The 20,335-nt window shown below is 42.0% G+C and overlaps 2 protein-coding genes and 1 long non-coding RNA gene across 5 annotated transcripts; all 3 read right to left on the minus strand.

Annotated features, from left to right (window-relative positions):
- Positions 1 to 1,115: 1,115 nt before the first annotated feature.
- On the minus strand, positions 1,116 to 5,234 carry LOC148332585 (uncharacterized). The gene is made up of 3 exons (XR_015844660.1): positions 5,056 to 5,234; positions 3,900 to 4,122; positions 1,116 to 1,979 (listed from the first exon to the last, which is right to left on the minus strand). It is a non-coding gene; the product is annotated as an uncharacterized LOC148332585 (long non-coding RNA).
- A 24-nt stretch (positions 5,235 to 5,258) lies between these two features.
- On the minus strand, positions 5,259 to 11,533 carry cpz (carboxypeptidase Z). Of its 3 annotated transcripts, none has more exons than XM_088303000.1 (13): positions 11,247 to 11,533; positions 10,852 to 10,884; positions 10,433 to 10,484; positions 9,935 to 10,257; positions 9,645 to 9,860; positions 9,250 to 9,446; positions 7,526 to 7,687; positions 7,192 to 7,350; positions 6,979 to 7,114; positions 6,581 to 6,720; positions 6,255 to 6,354; positions 6,010 to 6,155; positions 5,259 to 5,925 (listed from the first exon to the last, which is right to left on the minus strand). In XM_088303000.1, the coding sequence occupies exons 1-13, from the start codon at positions 11,338 to 11,340 to the stop codon at positions 5,722 to 5,724; spliced, it is 1,962 nt and encodes a 653-aa protein (XP_088159126.1). In that variant the 5' UTR covers positions 11,341 to 11,533; the 3' UTR covers positions 5,259 to 5,721. The 3 variants fall into 3 exon arrangements, with proteins under 3 accessions (XP_088159126.1, XP_088159125.1, XP_088159127.1); XM_088302999.1 differs by having other exon boundaries at positions 5,260 to 5,925; positions 9,211 to 9,446; XM_088303001.1 differs by having other exon boundaries at positions 5,260 to 5,925; positions 9,211 to 9,446; positions 10,420 to 10,484; positions 11,247 to 11,283.
- Positions 11,534 to 12,008: 475 nt separating this feature from the next.
- On the minus strand, positions 12,009 to 15,797 carry gpr78a (G protein-coupled receptor 78a). The gene is made up of 3 exons (XM_088303003.1): positions 14,609 to 15,797; positions 14,384 to 14,497; positions 12,009 to 13,101 (listed from the first exon to the last, which is right to left on the minus strand). Exons 1-3 carry the CDS (start codon positions 15,280 to 15,282, stop codon positions 12,861 to 12,863), a joined length of 1,029 nt encoding a protein of 342 aa, XP_088159129.1. The 5' UTR covers positions 15,283 to 15,797; the 3' UTR covers positions 12,009 to 12,860.
- Positions 15,798 to 20,335: the final 4,538 nt, after the last annotated feature.

The following is a 20,335-nucleotide window of genomic DNA, read 5'->3' on the forward strand; positions in this document are numbered from 1 at the left end:
GCCGTTTCAACTCCATCTGGCTGCACAGCTTCTGTTGGCCCCGGCCTGAACACTGCTGGGCTGTGCCTACAGCTTGAAAAAAATCCGCTTGATGGTGTTTGGAACGGGTAAGTGAGGGTCTTTGCTTTTCAAAAAGTCATTATCCTACAATGTGAAAAGTATTTCAATAAAGATTCTGCCTGTCTCTGAAGAGAATTGAACGATTGAAAATGGTGCATGATGTCTCGGTCAAAAGAGAAAGATTTCTGAGCTCATACCAAACAACAAACATCAAATAAAATGAGCAACTACCCTGCAAACTTAAACATGGTTCATGTATACTGAACACATATTACAGTTCTTCACTACTATATCTCACGTCTTAAAAAATTTCTAGCATGAGGAAGTGCTTTAATTTTATTTTTTTTTTTTTAAGTTCAGTGACCTCCGAGTATTTTGCCATTTAGAACAGTAATGAATCATTTCAAAATTTTTATCCCAAAATTGGAGCTCGCTCACTGGTCAGAAATTAATCAAGCGTAACCTATGATCACCATTGTTTTCTTTTTTTTTTTTTTGCACGTTAAATTCCATAGAGTATATTTTACTCCAAAAAGACTATATGTGGTCCCAGTAAATAGAGTAACATTTGAAAGTAAAATATTGAGTGTAGTAAATTCTGCTCTGCATATTTTATGTCTTTTCTTGGGACCAAATATTGTCTTTTTAGCGTAAAATGTACTCTATGGCATGGAAATAATTGTAATTTGGCATTTTAATAAACCACATTTGAAAATTCATAGGGATAAAAATAATTCTACAGTAGTTTAGCTTTAAATCATGTTTATTTAACCATTACAGAAACAAAAAAATATTTTGCAGCTGATTATCATTAATTTAGAGCAACTGTACCATAAATCTTACTTTGTGTGGTGGTCAACCTTTTTTGAGCAAAGAGAGATATTTCACATCGGGAAAAAAATTCACTGCGCACCACTCAGCAAAACGATTCCCAAAAAGTGCATTTACAGATGAATTATGTAAGAGGGTCATTCAATAAATGAGGTTGTTTTTTTTTCTGTTCAAGGACTTCTAATACAGATGAAAGTTGACTACGTTTTTTTTAAATTTGTTTTGCAGCTTAAAAAAATTGACAAAGATGGCCGACCCAAGAAGCATGCTGTAGGATTGAACAGCAATCAGTCATGTTGTGATTCATAGTAGAATGTCAACTGTCGCCCTTCAGACTTTCACCTGTTTGGTCCCGTGAAAGCGTTCACGAGAGGCACCGAGTTTGAAAGTGACCAAGTCAAAAGTGTGAGCGACTGGCCGAGACATCAGTCGGAAGATTTTTTACGCCGAGGAAATACGAAAGCTTGTGCACAGCTGGGAAAAGTGTGAGACAAAGCTGGGAGACTATATTAAAAAATAAAAAAATTATATATATAAAATAAATTAACACCCCAAAAAATATATGAGAAAATACGACTTTTTTTTTTTCAAAATAATTGACATTGGATCATTTCTGCGTTGAACCTGCTGATCTCTCACGACACACAGGTTGAGAATCAGTGGTTAAGCAGTGTACTGTCCGTCCAAGTCGATGTGTTCCCATGAAGTCTAGACATACATATTAGTTCTGCCCAATAGGTCAGCAAGAGAGGTGGTGGCTTCCATCTCGGCAGGAGGAGTTGAACCCTCGTCTCTACACTATGACACTGGGACTGAGTTTGGTGCTGCTACGCCGGCAGCCATTGGCTGCTACGTACCTGAAATCTACATGAGCGTAATGCAACATGGCAGCTTCGAAGCCAGAGCACATACAACTTTCTCAGCCCTCTTCGGGTAATTGGTGACCCCTGAACCTGCCTTTCGTACAAAAGGAGAAAAAGGGAAGGGTGACACGGGAGGAGTAGGGGAGCACAGGACAAGGAGTAGTCAACAGCGACGCTGCAAAAGGGGAAGCAGGTTTGAAAAAGAGGAAAAGGGGAGACAGAAGGCTGAGGGAAGAGAGAAATTGAGGAGACACAAGCACGGGAGGAAAAGGTTAATCTCTTTTAGTGTGGATAGTCTGAAAGTTCAAAACTGGAGAGCCAGGGAAAGTCGTTCTTTGATTCCAGTCGCGTCCATCACACTTTGAGGGCAACCGGGGGAAACTTTCACTTCATGTCTGTCCTCACTCACCATATTCTTAAAGTTTGAAGACATTATGACATCCATGTTGAATTGTGTCATGACAAAATACATCTAAATTGTAATATTTGTTCTATGAAACTGTAATTATGTATTTCTATTGAACTCTTTGTCGTTCTTATTTTGTCGCGTTTCTCTTCGCTATACTTCTTGCACTAAATGTAGATGTTCGATTTTCTTTTTTTTTTTATCCAATCTGATTTCAGTCTGCCATATCAATGCAATGTGCCCATGGCCTTCAGAATGAGTCGTATTGGCCAATGTAACGTCATTTTTCTTTAAATTTCATCCTCACAGGGCCAGAGAGGCAGCCCTCGTTGGCGTCAGCATTTTTTTTCATCCTCTGAGTGGTTGTTAAGAGCAAAACTTCTACCGCCAAAGTACATCTGTAGCATTAATGATACGCTATGCTGAGTAGGATGCTTCATGTTTTTATTACATTATTCAATAAATATTCATTTTGAACGCCTCCATTTGTGTGCTACTATATTACTACTAAAATGAAACATGAACAAGGTTAATTCATTGAATTTTTTTTCAAGTTCGTCGGGCCTGATTAAAACATTTAACAGCCTTGCATGTGGCCCCCGGGCCGTAGTTTGCCCACGCCTGTTCGAGACAATGATGTTTTTATGTGGATTTTTTTGTGACAACAGCGACAATTTTAATCAATGGTTTCTTTCTTCCATCACATAGCACACAACTGAAATGAATATGAAGGAATTCAACATGGCCTTTGTAATATATTTTGCCCTGCCAGTTTTAAAGCGATCCTCTCCTCACCCGAATTGCACTATGTTCCTCATCTTTGTCTTTATCTGTTGGCAGTGCACATTAGTCTGTTCCACTGCATTCACCGCCCCAGCCCCGTCTGTGTGGGTTTTTCTATGCAGTATGAATCCATTTGTCTCCACTGACGGAAAATAATTGCAAAGCAAACAAATCATCTCTGCCACATTGAGCAGGCCTCTACTCCTGGGGCATAACAGCTAGATAGCTACAGGATTGAAAGACTGAGAGCAGCAAGAGAAAAAGAGAGCGATGGACAGGGTACGGAGCAAAGTGGTTTGGCATTTGCATTATATATGCTGAGTGTTAAAAAGTGTTAAGTTACAGAAAGTGATGCAGTCAGATTGAAAGTGACTACATGGTGCATTGGGGAGGCCAAGGAAAAGAGAGTGAGAACGTCACTCCAAGAGCATAAGGAGGAGACATCTGGGAACACACTGCCTTGGAAGGAAGATAATTATAGCACGATTCAAAAGTGGCCTTTTCAACAAAGCAAATATGCCGCATCACTTCTGGTGATCGCTCCATTAGAGGCAGAAAAGAATATTATTTTAAGAGGAAACATGAACAGGATTAGCGTATTTTCACGCGCATGAGTGTGGGTGCCATTTCCGTATTCAAAACATACATAAGTCGCAAAATATTATTGGGTGCAGGCGTCATAAAGCATATGCTAGCTTAAAACAGATAGTAGCATGCATGCGCGCTAAAACGTATGCTAGCATGCATGGTAGCGTCGGTATTTAATAAGGCAGCCGTATGAAAACTGTTCGGTTGTACTTTATTGAAGTATTTAACACGCCGAGTTCCCTCTTGTCATTGTCGTGGTTGCCGTGTGGCTCTTCAGAAATAAGTTTGTGAAAGCTTGAACAACAGTGCCAGCGGACACGTTAGCCCTAGCACCTACAATCCATTTGTGAAATTGTGGTATAACTCACCCAGCGCTGCCTCCAGTCTTTGAAAACCAACGTTTGCCATCTTTCCTCCATCTCTCGCACGCCGCTCGCAACTTGACTTTGAACGCCCAGTTGACACCGATGTCCAACCACTAAAATATGTGCCATAGTAATCCATTCATTGTGCGCTTGCATGACTTTGTTCTGCTGTTTGGTCATCAGGCCCAGTCATGATTCAGATTTTTGGAAAAGGACTTCCAAGCGCCTGACAAAAGATTAAAAGATTTTAGACATGGCAGAAAAAAAATAGTTGTTTCTACTTTCTATCAGGGTGACAGACCGATAGAACAAAGAATTTGACTCTTGGAACGCTGTCAACACTTTCAGTATGACTTTTCAAAGCCTTGCTATGAGAACAACACTTTTTTTTTTCCATAGTGCAACTTTCACTGTGATGTCAATGCAGCAACTTTATCAAGGTTTCTGTTAAGGATGAAATAATGGCAGCCAAAGTTGAACTCAAGCCAGTCTTGTGGGATGTATTACAACTGGAGCTTTGTTTTTGTCTCTAGTCTTCACTACAACAAACTTTTTGGCATTCGTCTTTCGGACAATTTAGCTCACAAGCATTCCATACAACTTTAAACAGGGACAATGACTTCTTGCAACAATTCACTTTACGCTTAAACAGTAACAGCAGTGAGAGCCGGAGAATCAAAGATGAAGAAAAAAATATATTTGTCTTACTGACCGTATGTGAATTGTGTGCAGTTTCACTTTTATTCCAGTTGCACAAAAAAGTTTTTAGTTTTCCTGAGAGTCCGAATCATGAGCACGAAGCCTTAAGGCTTACGATAACCTGGTAAAATACTGGGGGGGGGGGGGGGGGTGAGCCTATCAACACAGGTGAGACATTTTCTTCCTGGCCATATGTTATTTTTATTATTTGCTAATGTGGTTTTGCTACAGTTCTGTATTGCGCCACTGATTATGCCGTCTAAGAAGTGTAAAAGTAAAAAATATCAGCAAGTAATCGTGTTTCACGTTTCAGTCAAATCCTTTTTTTTTTATGTTGAACTTAATTTAATTTTTTTTTTACTTTAGCGCACGTCTTCAGATTCATGATCAATTATCTTATGTGTATAATAAACAGTAATAAAATATTTACGTCACAAGCATGTACAGTTAATGTACATACCTTATCGACTGTACTTCAGTAGTCTTCAATGATCAATACTGTACAGTAGATTGTGAGAAAGCCTCAGCTGAGTCTTGCGTTACATGTGCAATGGTGACCTCTGTCGGTCAAAGTCTGTAACAACAAGCGAAAAAGAATGCAGTCCTGTGTAGCGAGTAACTCGCTGTGGCGACCCCTGATGGGAGAGGCTGAATGTCACAACAACAACTGCTGTATTCGCACACAATTTCAATAATTTTCTTGAATGCTTTATTTTTTATATAAAACAAAGCAAAGCATCTGTATACGTGGCACATCATTAGCACTATAAATCCAAGTGTGAGTGTTGTGCTCAGTATAAAAAAAAAGGACGTTACGCTTCCAGGCTTTTGTGACATGAATGATGTTGAAAATGCACACAAAACATAAGAAAAATCATTAGACTGTAAAAAAAAAACAAAATGAGGGCATTTTATGCAGCTGCCTTTACTCGTCTGTCATCGAAATAGTTCATGCTATTATTTTTGGATGTCATCGCCTTCAAATGCTCACTAGAATTACATTTGAAGCATGGTAGAAAATCGTTTTGTCGAGTCTTGTTGAAGCCAATGTTAATACATCTCCAAAAATGCACCCAAAGAATGTTTTGGAGCGGTACAATAAGACCTGTGTTGTCCTCAAGTGAATTTAGACATTTCGCAGCAGCCAGTTTGGAGGTGAGATGCCAGACTGGGAGAAGTAGGACCACCACCAGGGTTTTTCCTGACGCTCGATCCCTCCGTCAACTACATCTGGCTCGCTGTAGCGTTCAAACTGATTGTAAGGGTCAAATCGATCCCATGTGTCCGTTGTGGGGAAGAAGTGGTCATCAATATCAGGCTCCAGGGGAACCTGCATACAAGATGGTAACGAGCGTGACAATCGAGAGCCCAGATCCCATTTGATCAAGCCTATGTAGCAGAACCGTCAACTGACCTTCTTCAAGACAAAGTCCACACGTCCAGCCTTGTTGAGGTTCTGAGGCAGATGAACCCGTTTGCTGACTCTGGAGTAACCTTTGGCAGTGGCTGTCACGATGTGAGTACCGGAGCTCAGCAGACGCCAGTAGTCTCCACCTTCAGCTGAACAACGAGGGTGCACAGAGCAAGATTGTTGATGTCACATCGGCAAATGAGAACGAAAACAAGAAGGAGCGAGGAGAAATTCCAGCGAAAGTTTACCCGTGGTGATATCTTTGCGAATTCCCTTGACAGATATGGTGGCATCTTTGATCCCATTGCCATCAACATCCTTCACAACACCTTTAATCCCCCGATGGACCTGTTTGAGCAGCTCAATGAAATAGTGAAACTCAATTTCCATTTTCCCAACACATACCGGCAATAATTCCTATCCCGGCTGACTTGGCATCTTCGTCAACGTTAGCTTTGTGAACCACTACTAATGGCCCCATCTTCCGATCGCTTTTTTTTTATAGAGTCAATTCTGGGAGCCGTTCGCATGCAGTCAATTTAGGCAGGTGAACAAACCATGCAGATATACTTGCCGACTCTACAAAACTGAGCAAAGCTTCCTTGTTCCTCTTCCATTCAGGGTAAAGCTCGACCTCCGCAGGGAATTTGTCACAGCCCAGCTCGACTGTGATCTCCAAACAATTTGTGTGCAGGTAGTTAAAGTCTGACATACCTGCAAAGGAGAAATATCGCATGTAGTATGCAAAGGCCACCATTCGAGTGTCTTGAACAATTAAGATCGATATCTTGTTAAAATACAGATACACACTTACTAACATAGAAAAAGGCAAAGTAGTTATGACACTTGTGAATAGTTATACTCTACTTAAGTGAGTTGGACTGCATGCTGGTCAACTTCACGCAGTGTTCCTTTGCCAGCCAGTACAACAATGAGCTAATGTGGCCTTGGGGAAAAAGAAACGCGTCTCACCTCCAGGAAAACTGTACCACAGTGCCCCGTTGATGATGCCCTTCGTTCGGTAAAAGTTTGCCCCGCACCTGTCTGTGTCATTGTCTGACATGGTGGCATGGGCGTCTGCGTAGGTACGAGCCAGTTGCTTAAACACCTGCAGGTGGCCCGGTTATGAACGTTCTCATCGTCATTTATCATCCACATCATCCTTTCATTTCATTCATGCATTACCCGTTCATCCTGAGTGGGTGAGAACATCTTCTCCTCGTGTGGGTGTCGGGAGAAGTCAAAGGGATACGAGACGACCAGCTCACCTCCATGGAGGCTGGCTGACTGGACGAAGGGAATTGATCTGATCCACTTCATCACTGCAAAGGTCTCTGGTGCCACCTACAGGGCATAACGAGTACTGAATTGACTGTATCAATTGCGAGAAAATAGTTTTACTTAGCACTACTAGTTAATTGACAGAAGAACTTTAAAATTTACATTATAATCTGAGACAATGCTGTATTTTTTTTTATTGGCTGTAATTATCAATAGACGTGACATAATTTTATTTTACCTTCTCAAACCAATAGCCGTCAGGAATTGCGATGTGGTCAGTGCGGTAGTGCCTGCTTCGACGGTTCCGGTAGAAGACTGATGTGAGGTCAGGAAAGTTGCGGTTCAGGTCAATGTTCTGGGCGTTTGTGCGGCCGTTAGTCCAACCGTTCAGCAAGTGACCCTGAAACATTTCGATTCAAACCACTGGAGGAGTTAAACCGAGTGAGAGTGACGTCATATTGATGATCGTGATGATGATGTTAGAGGAAGCATGTGGTGCGAAAACTATTTGGATGTTAGTCAAGAAATTGTTAGACTATCTCTGTTAAATCCATTGTTGACATGAAGACAACACCATATATCCGACAAAGAGAAGTCGAATGGCATTTAAAGACATTTGAGTGATCAGTCCATTGCATACAATAAAAGCGTGTTTGTCATGATCTCTGTTTTTAAGGTTTCCTTTTTTCTTTTTTTACACATCTCGTTCTTTACTTGTGTCGCCTTTTTCATGTTGTGTCTCCTCGTTAGGTTTTCGTCTCCAACTATTCTCAGTAGACCTTTTCTATGTCAACCAATCACTCATGGTGAGTGTTCTGTTTTGATTTTTTGTTACTTTTTTTTTTTTGGTGGGGTGACTGTCATTCTCACATCTAGATTTGTCAGACACACCTGGACAAGACACGAGTAGCTGGAGGTTAGTTGATTGGCTGACACAAGGAAATGGGTTGACGAAAATGGGCAGAGACAAGAACCTATAGCGAGTAGACGAGATGAAAAATAGGAAACGGAAAAACATGACAACAACAAAACTAAATCAAAACAAAGTCAACAAAAAGAGATCAGGACAGTGTTAACACATTTGTGAAAAGTCACTCTTTCAGAATGTTAACATTTCAGACAGAAAATGCGTTGGGACAAGGGAGGATTAAAAATACATAACAGGGTATCGAAAAGCATGATGATGATGAAGAAGAAATACGTAAAATGCGGAGTTGAAAAAGGAGTAATTAGAGTCCTCCCACTGCCAGGTCGTATGTGATATAATATGTCTTTCTCATAAATCTAATGATGACTCAATCTGGCTGTGGGAGGACCTCAGTATGGAGACAGACAATAAAAAACAGATTGGCGGGTGGAAGGTATCAGTACTGTCTGCCGTAATGATTTCTACTTGTCAGATGCTGTACTGAGTCATCACACTTCAACAAGATGACAATCGGTTATCTTTTACGGACGTAGAGTTGCGATAGAAGTCAAACCCAAACTAGAAATTGAATGATTAATTTATGTCTGTGCAATTTCTACATTGCAATTTGAAATAAAGTTGTATTTTATTGTATCATGTCTTGCTTTTTAATAATTGGAAGGAAATTCAAACATTTTTTTTATCTGACTCATCAATTAAAACAACAAATTTATCAACAGATTAATTGATTCTCAATATAATTGTGCCAATTTAAATGTATGTGTTAAGATGCTTTGCCTTAATGAATTCAAAATGAAACAACTCCTTTGTCCCGTCTTATTTCCGAGACTATAATAACACAAAGTTGTGACAGACCTCCCATTTCAATTTGCCAACAAATCAGCGAATGCGATCAGTACTTACTGCCTTCACCCCTCCTCCAGAAAGACAAAGCAGAGTGGACTGACAACGGATAATGGCAATTTGTCTTTTCATGTACTGTTAACAATATTTACTTCCTGGTTGATGAGCTCCGGGTCATTGCTATCCTCTACCTCTGCAGCGGCAAGCTCGTAGCCGTCGGGGTTCATGGAGGCCAAGATGTGAATGCGGGTGGTGTTGATGATGGCTTGCACCCGCGGGTTTCCCAAGGTATACTCGGAGCACAAGTACTGAGCCAGGTAGATGAGCAGCTGCCGGCCCAGCACTTCATTGCCATGCATGTTGCCGATCAGCTTGACCTCTGGCTCCACTTAAGTGTAGAAAATGAAACATTAACAAGGTCTATTCATTTAATTTTTTTCAAGTTCGGCGTTTAACGTTTACCGGGCCGTGTGTGGCCCCCGGGCCTTAGTTTGCCCACGCCTGATCTAGAGTCACTTTAAAATTGCAGTGAAAAGCCTTTGCCTAATTTAGAGTAAAAAAATACAAACATACATGGTTTACTTACACAGATCATGCTGTCCAGGATTGTTGCTGAATTCGATGACCAGTAAATCTCGGCCCTCGGTGCTGCGGCCGATGCTGTAAACGTGAGAAATGTGAGAACACTTTGCTGCTGTTCTCCTCAGTAAGCTGTACATCTGACTGTTGGTGCTGTGGGTGAACTGAATGATGGTGCTGGGTTCATCTGCTGAGAGGCTGGACCTTGCTTGCTCCTGTCTGGCTGAAGTGGGTGGAACGCATGTTGGAGAACCAAATTTAGAATTCTGTTGGCGTTGTCCAAAAACTTTTTTTTACCTCTTAGCGCCACCAGTGGGTCAAAGCAGCCCTCTTGGTCGCTAGCAAAGAAGCGGTCGCAGTCCAGGAAGTATGGCCAGGCCATGTCTATGGCCTCAAAAGTGTGAGCACAGTCCTTCCTCAGGGCCTCACACGTGCTGCGACAGGGCTTGATCATCTTGTCATCCCGGCAGGGCGACGCCAGTACCGAGCAGCCCACGAGACGGATGTCAGGGGAGCACTCTCCGTTAAGAAGGCCATGGATGACACTCAGGAGGAGGTACTCTGCCCCCGATTCGGCATCCATGCGAGTCCGGTGGCCGAGGATGTTGGGAAACATTGTTCTGGAGAAGGAATGGAAGATCAATGCGAACAGTGATTCAAAAGGAATGACATATTTACTGTAGTTGACCTGGAGATTACTACGCGCACCAAGTAATAACCAAGCGAGGTTGATATCACGCAGAGGACGCTGTGACTGATTTCTTAGGTGAAGTTATACCAACCTCTAGAACCCACCTAGTGTATCCTACATCATTACAGTAGCTCAGATGCATCTCTGTGCAGCTAGCTGTGGGGAACAGAAACGTTTGTCATGTAGTAGCACGTACGTTGCAATTTATTTTTAATGCAGGGGTGTCAAACTCATTTTGTCGCGGGTCACATCGTAGTCAAGACATTTACACAATTGCTCCTGCAATGATTTGTGGCATGCACATATTTAATAATATTTAGGTTCCTTACATATTTCCTGCCAAAATGAAAAGAACAAACACATTTAGCAAGAGCTGACAATTTATTTGCTCTTGTGGGCACACACAAAAAAAAAACAGTCATGAGTTTAACACCTGTGATGTAGACATTTAAATTATTTGATTGCAGTTATTAATAAATGAAAATGTAGACTCATCTTTGATGAATAATGCTGAGTCACTTACGTTTTTCATCGGTCACACTGTGACTGCATCTGCCTGTGTGTGGGGGGGAGAAATGCCACACATGAAGATGGATGAAAATGAAGGGACTTAACATAAACAAACGCTAGGGGGCGCTGTTTGTTTATACAAAGCATAGCTTTTGCTGAAGTCAGGTTTTTCGGAGTCAATTTAAACGCTTTGCAAATAGATTATTTTCAATTAGGGGGGGGGCATAATTCTACAGCAATATTAGTATTCATAAACAATAGAATGATAGATTTATGAGCAAATTGCGTAATCACGCTGCATTCAAGAGAGGCCATCCACGTGCGCATATAGACATCCTTTTACTTCTAATGGTGCGCCCTTTGTTACTAAAACGTATGAGAAAAAATACATTTAAACAAATAACTCACCTAAAAGTTCGTCTCCTGGATGGCAGGTCTGTGCTGGCGCGCACCAACAACTTTCCGTCAGAGCCAGAAACAGCCCTAAAAGTCCAAAAAGCATGTTTCTTTACCTCGTAGACTGCCCGACAACACTGTGATGTGGCAGATGTGAGTGGCGAGTCACAACTTCTTGAACGCCCGATGGTAATTACAACCCGCTGCACGGAGACCTCCTTCCTTTGTTTGTGCAGCGCATCCCTGACCCGAAGAGCTGAGCTGAGCTGAGCCAAGCGTGGCTTTACTGCTGCACTGATCATATTTCACTGCACCGCTCGCTCAACGTGTGTGTTGGGGGTGGAGAGAGAGAGAGAGAGAGAGAGAGAGAGAGAGAGAGAGAGAGATAGAAAGAGAGAGAGAGAGACAGGGAGAAAGAGAGAGAGAGAGAGAGAGAAAGAGAGAGAGAGAGAGAGAAAGAGAGAGAGAGAGAGAGACAGGGAGAGAGAAAGAGAGAGAAAGAGAGAGACTTAAAATCAGGAACACAGTCATCATCCTCTCAATGTCGACATCACCGAGGTAATGGACGTGGGACTATGACATGCAGTCCATAAAAGGCGCAGAGCAGGCACTGCAGAATATATTTAAACACATAAGACCAGTATTTTTTTACAGGATTAAAAGTGACAGTTTATTCTTTAGATGTGTATCTGTGTTGTCATGTGGTACAATCACAACATTTCAAACACATGGCACTGGACACAATATTCCATGTCAATTCAGTTGTTGTCTGAGTCTACATCATGTAATTTTATGCACAAATAACATTTCTTTACAAATGCAATGTAACTGGAAGTGCACAGTACAATAACCAGAGCTGGGCAGTCCGTCCCGGGGGCGGAACGGTGAGGCCCTCCGGCCCAGCCGGATGCCGATTTTTGGGGCGGGAAATGATCAATTTAAAAAAAAAAAAAAAGTGTTCAATCAACAAAGACTGGAGGTTGATTTTAGTCCAGCCCACGAATCAACCCTCATCCGTGTGATGAACCTATTCGCAAAATGGGCAAAATGACAAAAATTGCCTCCGAAGGCGTAAAAGTGCCACTACCATCTGTTTGTGTTTGAAGAGACGTGAGACAGCAGTGTGCATTCAAGCGTGCCTGTATTTCCTTATTCTGACATCACGTAACCCCTGTTTTAATGAATAAGGCCGGAGGGTCGAGGCCCGAATGGTACGAGATCACGGCCAGACGACCGTGGACTGTCCGGCAAAAAAGGGTCAAGTGCCCAGCTCTGACAATAACATTTACGATGTAAATGCACACTGTATAATGTGTATTTTTGCTTGTATGAAGAAATCCTTGGCAGCGCCCCTGCGGGCAAACTGATCAGCCCTATGGAGGTCAACAGTCTGTAGCGTTTAAAAGGATCTTTGGCACACATCACAACAATGCGCGCCTGCATTCAGCAAATATCGTCCTTGAGAAAAAAAAAATGGTCACACTGTGTCTTCACGAAGCATGTGACCAAGCCCTCAGTGAAAGTGTCCTTGAGCAGCGTAACAGGTTCCCTTCCATCTGCTTTCATATCAACATTGAGCAGAAGAGGTGCAGTTGCCGCCTCGTTAGAAAGAGCCGCACGCTGAATTCATGTTGTTCTCGCGCAATTATCTTCTGTGGTGTCAAATGTGCTGCTCCAGCTGCTGGCAGACAGCAAGTAATGATCCTTTCTGAAAAAGCGGCCGATGACACGAACCAGGACCTTTCTGTACTGATGCCGCAGGAGACAGTAGACAAAAGGATCGCTTGATGCCTTCGCGTAGCACAGACATTTTGTGGTGATGCCCCAGTACTGTGGGATGTGCACAGAGGGCAACAACTCCACTAACCTGCAAGAGAAAAGAAGGGGTGTGTATTGGTTTGGAATTTACACTGGTGTGGCATCTATTTCTGATCATTTGCATATCTGGAGCTAAATAAGATAAATGAAATAGTAAAGAGACTTTTCACAATGAGACATTTCTGTACGATTATAGTAATTATAGATCGTACAGCAGATAGATAAATTAACACCTCTCTGACTGCATTGTTTTGTGTTAATTTCAATATAACCCCTATACTGGATCGCATTACAACGTGCAAGTTTGCCTCATGTGTGGCTAGGTAATTTAGATACAGAATAAAAAAATAGTTTATTGTACATATTACAACATGAAGTTATTTTCCGTTACTTCACCCTGAGAAGAAGAAAATATTTCACTGTGACTGTATATAATATAATTTGTCTATACCATTGTTAGGCGAAGTCAACCAAAAAAAAATCTTTACAAGTATCTGTTCTATGCGCCTTCACTAGTCAAAACATGACATTCTGATTAATAGTGCGTTTGTGCAATATGAGAAAATCCATCCGTTTAACGACCAATCACGGCTCACCTGTTTTCTGAAGCTAAGCCATGACTGGTCATTAGCTGAGCCCTGAGCAACTCTGACGTTATTTTCAATCGACAGAAGAGAAAAAATTAGATGGCTAAAAACGGGTGGGTTTTATTCTTGCCCTTTTAACTGTTTTATTTTTATACAAATATCATAGGGCTATCCTCAGATTTGTAGTTTTGTCAGTGTTCCAATCACCTTATATAATTGTCTTTTTATGATAAATTGCACCCAAAAAAAAAGACAAAAATTTGACTATTGACACAAAAAAAATGTTTACGGTAATAATAATTTTTTTAATAGCACTGGGTGTCACTGCATTGTAAAAAAAAAAAAGTATGAATAATTGAGGACGTTTTGGCACAACAGCAAAAATTCTGATTGTTTTTCAATAAATATATACTGTAAGTCTTCTGCCAGTTTCTTGTGTCATTTAATAATAATAATAATAATAAAAATAATAAACAACAAAGTAAAATTTAAACATTATAGGCCGTTGTAAAAAGTTTAATTTAGAAGTTGACAAGAAATATAAAAACAAACCAGCATGCACCCCAATTTAATGTCCCTGCTAAAGTGCATTTTCTTCGGTTTACTGTTTTAATGTCATACCAATAATAGAAAAAGATCACTAAATGCAAACTAGTGGTGGTCTAAGACCTGTATACCATCCAGCGTTTTCTGTTTAGGGCTGTGAGTAATATGCAAGGCAACAGATACAAAGCTGTTAATTACCTTGTTATAACATATGGTGAATAACAGAAGACGAAGGAACCGATGAAGATGCAAATTTTCTTCGTGGCCCTCTGCCTCCTCTTTTTTTGTTCAGCCAAACACCTTTCTTTCACACTGACACGACAAGGAAAAAAAGATTCATGCACATCTAATGTTAGAACGCATTAAATATTTACATGATCATTTAGTCTCAATCTACTTAACACAAATGCGCTCGTGCTGTACCTGGGGTGAATGTCAACCAACAGGAGCAGAGTCTGCACTGTGATGACGTCGATCCTCTTGCAGTGGGACTTGGCCACTCTCAAAACTTTGAGGTAGGAGAAGCACAGCACGGCCAGGCTGAAAGTAAAGCTGCAGCAGTGGAGTAGCACGGTGAAGGTGGCGTAGGCGGCCAACTGCGACCTTCCCTCTGCGGCCAGGTGAGCGGTGCACGAGGCGTACGTGTGGCTGTAGCCTCCCCAGTCCATGAGCAGCTGAGTCAGAGAGAAGGTCAGGGACTGCAGCCAGGCGTAGACCACCATCAGGATGGCATCCCGGTAGCGCATCTTGCTGGAATAACTCAGAGGAAACACGACGGCGATCCATCTGTCCAGGCTGAGAGCCGCCATGCTCAGCATGCTGTTGGTGGTGAGGAAAGTCTCCGCAAAGCTGACGAGTTGGCAGAACAAGTTCCCGAAGGGCTCTGTGCTTTTGGCCACCCCGAAAAAGGTGGCCGGCATGTTGATGAACGCCAGGAGGATGTTGGAGAAAGACAAATTCAGGACAAAGATGCCCGGGACGTGGGACCTCAACTCTGAGCTCTGGGTGAAACACAGCAGCACTGACATGTTGGTCACCAAGGTAACAACAGCCATCACCACGATGGACACTTCCAGGAGGAACTCGGGGATGGTCATCGTTCGAGGCTCCACTTAGGCAGCACTTGTGGAACAAAGTCCTACATGTTTGAGCTTCCCATCAGCCGAGACAGATTGCCACACCAAGTGCTCATGTGGAGAGCTGTCCAGTGCTGAAACACCCAAAACTGATCCTTGAGCTGCCTCAGCTACTCCCAATCATTGATTTCACCTATCGTGGACTAACTGCGGGAAAGACCAGAGGAAAAGTGTGGAGACGGTGGCTTGCTCTCTCTCTTTCTATCTCGTGGCTCTCAAACATGCGCACTAGCCGGCGCCTCCTCTCACGCTGTAGATGCCGTGCGCTCTGCACGTGCAGCCGCTTGCTGGCTCATGTGACGCTTGAACAATATTCATGCAAGCAGCGCTTAATACGGGCTTGTCAGGGTGTTTGCACCCTCATTTGGGCTTTCTACCTCAAAATGAGTTGACTCCCCGAGGAGTGCAACATGAAGCTTGACGATGTATAGTTGCACAAGGTAGAGCTGTATGAAAGAAGATCTGATCTGCCTTTGCAAAGGTAATCATCTTCGAGTATGACAATAACATTGTCTGTGGGAAGTTTATTACTTAAAGTGCCATGACATGCCCTGCATCATGCTCACCATTTTTCTTTTTTCAAATATTTTATCCCGGTCATGTATCGATATAACAATTATGAAATGAAAATTACCATCACAATAAGTCACATATTGTAAAATTTATAACATTATTATTCATAATTATTATATATTATGACAATATTTTATAAAGGCAAAATCTTTTAATACCGCTTTTGTCTTGCATCTTATAAGACAACAAAGGTGTTCCTAATATTGTGGCCGATGACTGCAAGGGTACGGTGGCTGTTAACGGCAGCGAATTCTGAGCAAGCCTCAATTGAACAAAACACGCAAACATGGCCACAACTTAAGTGTGTCCAGGATGACAGATCCAGTTCAGGGAAACAGGCAGTGGAATGTGGTAACTCGCTCGTCTCCGTGGCAACGCCAAATCTCTGGTGGGCTCACAACTCTTTGAACTTCATCCCCTTTAGTGCTGATTTGTGCTGAACGAACCGCTTGCCAGCGTTTGCTCATATATCCCAAATATCGACATCACACGCTTTTGACGTTGAGGAGACTGTTTAGCGAAGACGTGCGCTGTGTATGGCTGAGCTCGTGTGCATCACCTCAAGCACGCAAGTGTGAGCGTGCTCGAGCATGTGACATTTGGGCTTCTGGTACAGTATGTAGCACACATATTATATGATTGTTAATGGGCATGAAGCACCTGCCCAGATGTTGTTTTTTTTCCCTGTGATCACGCCGTAGGTGTCATTTATATTCAATCATTAACAGGCTGCTGCCAGATTTATTCTTGGCCTTTTATTTTTGTGAGCCACTATCCTCAGTGGAGCAGTTGTCCTTGTGCACGTCAACTTAATAATTGTAGGAAAAACTCCCTTTGTTGCTAAGAAGAAAAATACAGGGGGGGGGGGGGGGAGACAAGAAATAGCCTCCCCCTCCCCTCGGTGGGAAGCAACCCTCTATGTGGTCACATGCTTCCTCTGGGTTCTCAGAGGCGAGGATGCGGTTATGCAAGCAACACAATGCTGATGGCACAAGCACTTAAGAAGTGCCGTTAGGACGACGAGGAGTCCATCCGGCAAACTGCCCGTAGCCGTATGACTCGATGCATATGCTGAGTATGCCGGGCCATTACATAACAACGCAATTCCCACGGTCGCCACCACAATATGGAACTCGTGCATCACTTTAGTCCATTGCCTGGGAAGGATTTCACACTGTCCACCTGCCCTGCACTCAAGTCAATCTCAACACACCTGCAGGCGTTTCGTTTTTTGTTTTTTTGCAGGAGCAGCTTGATGTCTCTGCTCAAAGCTGAATCAGAGCCAAGAGTGACGGGTTGTAAAGATGCGATTGATATGTGCGTGCGTGTGTTTGAGGAGCGGTGACAGAATTTGATGAGCGCTGGGTGTGTGTAAGCGGGTCTCAGCTGAGCTAACGCTCTTTGCATGAACCCCAAATCACGCAGACACTCACATGTGCAGACATACACAGATGCACTCGTTTTCAGCCACGCTCGCTGTCACTCCAGCTCGCCCGCCCTGCCTCGCTCTGCCTCGCTACATCCCTCCCAGTCACGTGCTGATAGTGGAGGAGTCCGACTGCGGAGTGGCTGTGTGATGCTAATTTAAGATGAAAATAACAATAACATGTACAGGGCTCGAGGTTTGCTGCTGGTATTGACAAATGGACTCCTATACCGTCGAGCTATCTATTTGCAGAATCCATCTATAGCAGGGGTGTCCAAAGTTCGGCCCAAGGACCATTTACGGCCCTTTTTTTTTTTAGCAGGCCACTAATACTAAAAATAACATTTGACACAGCCCACAACATAACAACACAACAAAAGAAAAGAGGTGGTATGGTGACAGTGTAAAAGTGCTGGTGTTGAAATCTGTGGGTGCGACACCCCCTGACAACTGCTACGACTGCAATAATAAATTGGTCTTAATCTGAGCTTTTTTTTTATAGTTATGCAAAGATGCAAATAAAATTTTAACAACCAAAATACTAACAAATTTCTTTTTCTTTTTTTTTAACAACATGCCAGTGAATGCATTGACCCATTGATCATCACAAGGGTCGCAGGGGTGCTGGAGCCTATCCCAGCTGTCTTGGGGTCCACCCTGTATCGGTGCCAGCCAATCACAGGGCACGCAAAGTCAAACAATCATCCACGCTCACAAACACACCTAGGGGCAATTTAGAGTGGCCAATCAAACTGCCATGCATCTTTTTGGAATGTGGAAGAAAAACCCACTCAGACACGGGGAGAACATGCAAACTCTACAAAGGAAGGCCTGAGCCGGAATCGAACCCTGCCTGCACCTATGCAATGTGAGGCGAGTGTCCTAACCAGTCCTACACCGTGCGATTCACATTGTCAAACATAAAAAATAATAATAAAACGTATAAAGTGAGGTCTGCATCGCCTACAGTAGAGTGACATAATATGTCCAAAATTACATGAAGTTAGAAATGAAACCCACTGGTGACGTGTTTTTTTACCCGTCGTGCTTTAAACCACTTTCACGCAGACAAGTGCAATAGCACATTCCAAACTTCTCAAACTGTGACACAGACCACTGATATGAAATTAAAGTTGATAGGCTACTTCCTCCAGGAAAAAGCAGTGGGCTTATTATATTAGCAATCACCGCCCCCCCCTCTTGGGTTAAGATAACACTTTTTTTTTTTTTTTTTTTTGACGGGTCTGTCTGCCAAATATTTTCTACAGTCATCTAATGCATCTGTTTCTTGTCTTGAGACTTCTGGTAAATGTGTCTTAAGGGTTCTACCAAGAAGTAGTCCTACTTCCACAAAAATTAGAACATAATATGATCCTGGTCTGTGGATAAAAAGTAAGCAAAAAAAAAAAAAAAAAAGGACAGGTCAAAAAAACAAAAAAAAACAACCAAGAACACTGGTTGGAGCCCAGCATGCAGAAAATGACGATTATTGTGTTTGTTCATGCACACAGCTCACTACACAGGGAGCATGTCCATGTTTCCAACACATTGCAACACCCACACACACATTTAATGAACTTAAGCAACACTTACAACTGTGTTGCTTATGCAAATGCATGCGCGCAGCCCACGCAGAGGTCACATGATAAAAATATCACTGAATTATTTAAAATCCTATGAAGTGCTTGAAAAAGGAGGAGTTTACCATAGAAATGATTGGGCTTTGAAAGCGAGACATGGCGGTGAGGGAGAGCAAGAGAGAGATACAGGCAGAGAAAGTATGAGACAGCAGTCTGCCAGAAAGGAGGAGTTGAGAAATCGAGCAAGGCCTGAAAGGATTTAGTCAACCCGGAGTTCTGACAAAAGAATTTCAGGCCTCGCTTTACTCTGTGTGCACGTGCACACGTTTGTGCGTGTGTGTCATTTTGAGGTGATCCAGTTTTTGTTCTAAACTAAAGTAAAGCATTGGCTTGCCTCTGGCAAGATGGTTTAGCTCAAAGCAAAATGAATACTTTGACATCAAACATTGTAAAGGATTTATGGGTGCACACTGGAAAATTTGGAGCAGGTTATTATTTTTATATTCTGATTACGGGGCAGCACAGTGGCGACCAGTCCAGAGTATCTTGAGTATGTCATTTTGGGCTCGGCGCCAGCGCACCCGAAACTCGATAGAGGATAATAACTCGAGAAAATGGATAGATATTCTTTTTAGAACAGAGGCAGTTACAAAAAAAACAAAAAAAAACATTTTTCTTTTTTTTTTTTAAACAAACCCTACAAAATCTTCACAAAAAATAAACACTGATAGACATTTAACACACATTTTCCACCCAAAATGAGTGAAAATTGAGGAAAAACTGTGACTATCCGCATCCGCGAGTGTCGAACTGCGAAAATTTGCATGAGTCGACTGCAGTTTTAAGTTGTAATATCACCAATCACCATCAGATGGCAGTCATGTCTCAGTTGCACTTACACAGGGTCTTATACTGCCATATACTACTTGCACAATGTAAGTAGGCCAACTATTTTTTTTTGTGTGTGTATTTTGAATGACATGCCGGAAAAACATAGTTCCTCAATAATATTAAAATTTGGAATTAATTACTTTTTGCGGAAAAAAAGAAAAAAACTTAAAAAAATAAAATAAAAAAATAAAAACAGTTCTTGCACTTGATTTTGGTTTCTCGTTTAGCAGTTTGGAGCCATCCTTGAATGTCAATTTTCATGCATGACAACCCTTTGCACTGGGAAAAAAATACTCTATTTGATTTTTGTTCTTTGCTTCAAAACCTTTTTGTTGAGTTGAGATAGTGGATATTTTATACATGCATTGAAGAATGTATTACCAAAAATTAAATAGATTAAGAGCACTGATGAAAATTTGTGGCCCTCTCCAGCATTTAAGTTGCCCATCCCTGCTTTAACCACTAACGCTGTCTAAAATGACTTGCGATTAACAAATCGAAAAATCATTGTCAAAAGTGATTCATACATAATTTTATAAAACTT

The sequence above is a fragment of the Idiotropiscis lumnitzeri genome, chromosome 8, assembly GCF_059441095.1.
Source record: "Idiotropiscis lumnitzeri isolate Australia: NSW breed Sydney's pygmy pipehorse chromosome 8, RoL_Ilum_1.0, whole genome shotgun sequence".
Classification (NCBI taxonomy): domain Eukaryota; kingdom Metazoa; phylum Chordata; class Actinopteri; order Syngnathiformes; family Syngnathidae; genus Idiotropiscis; species Idiotropiscis lumnitzeri.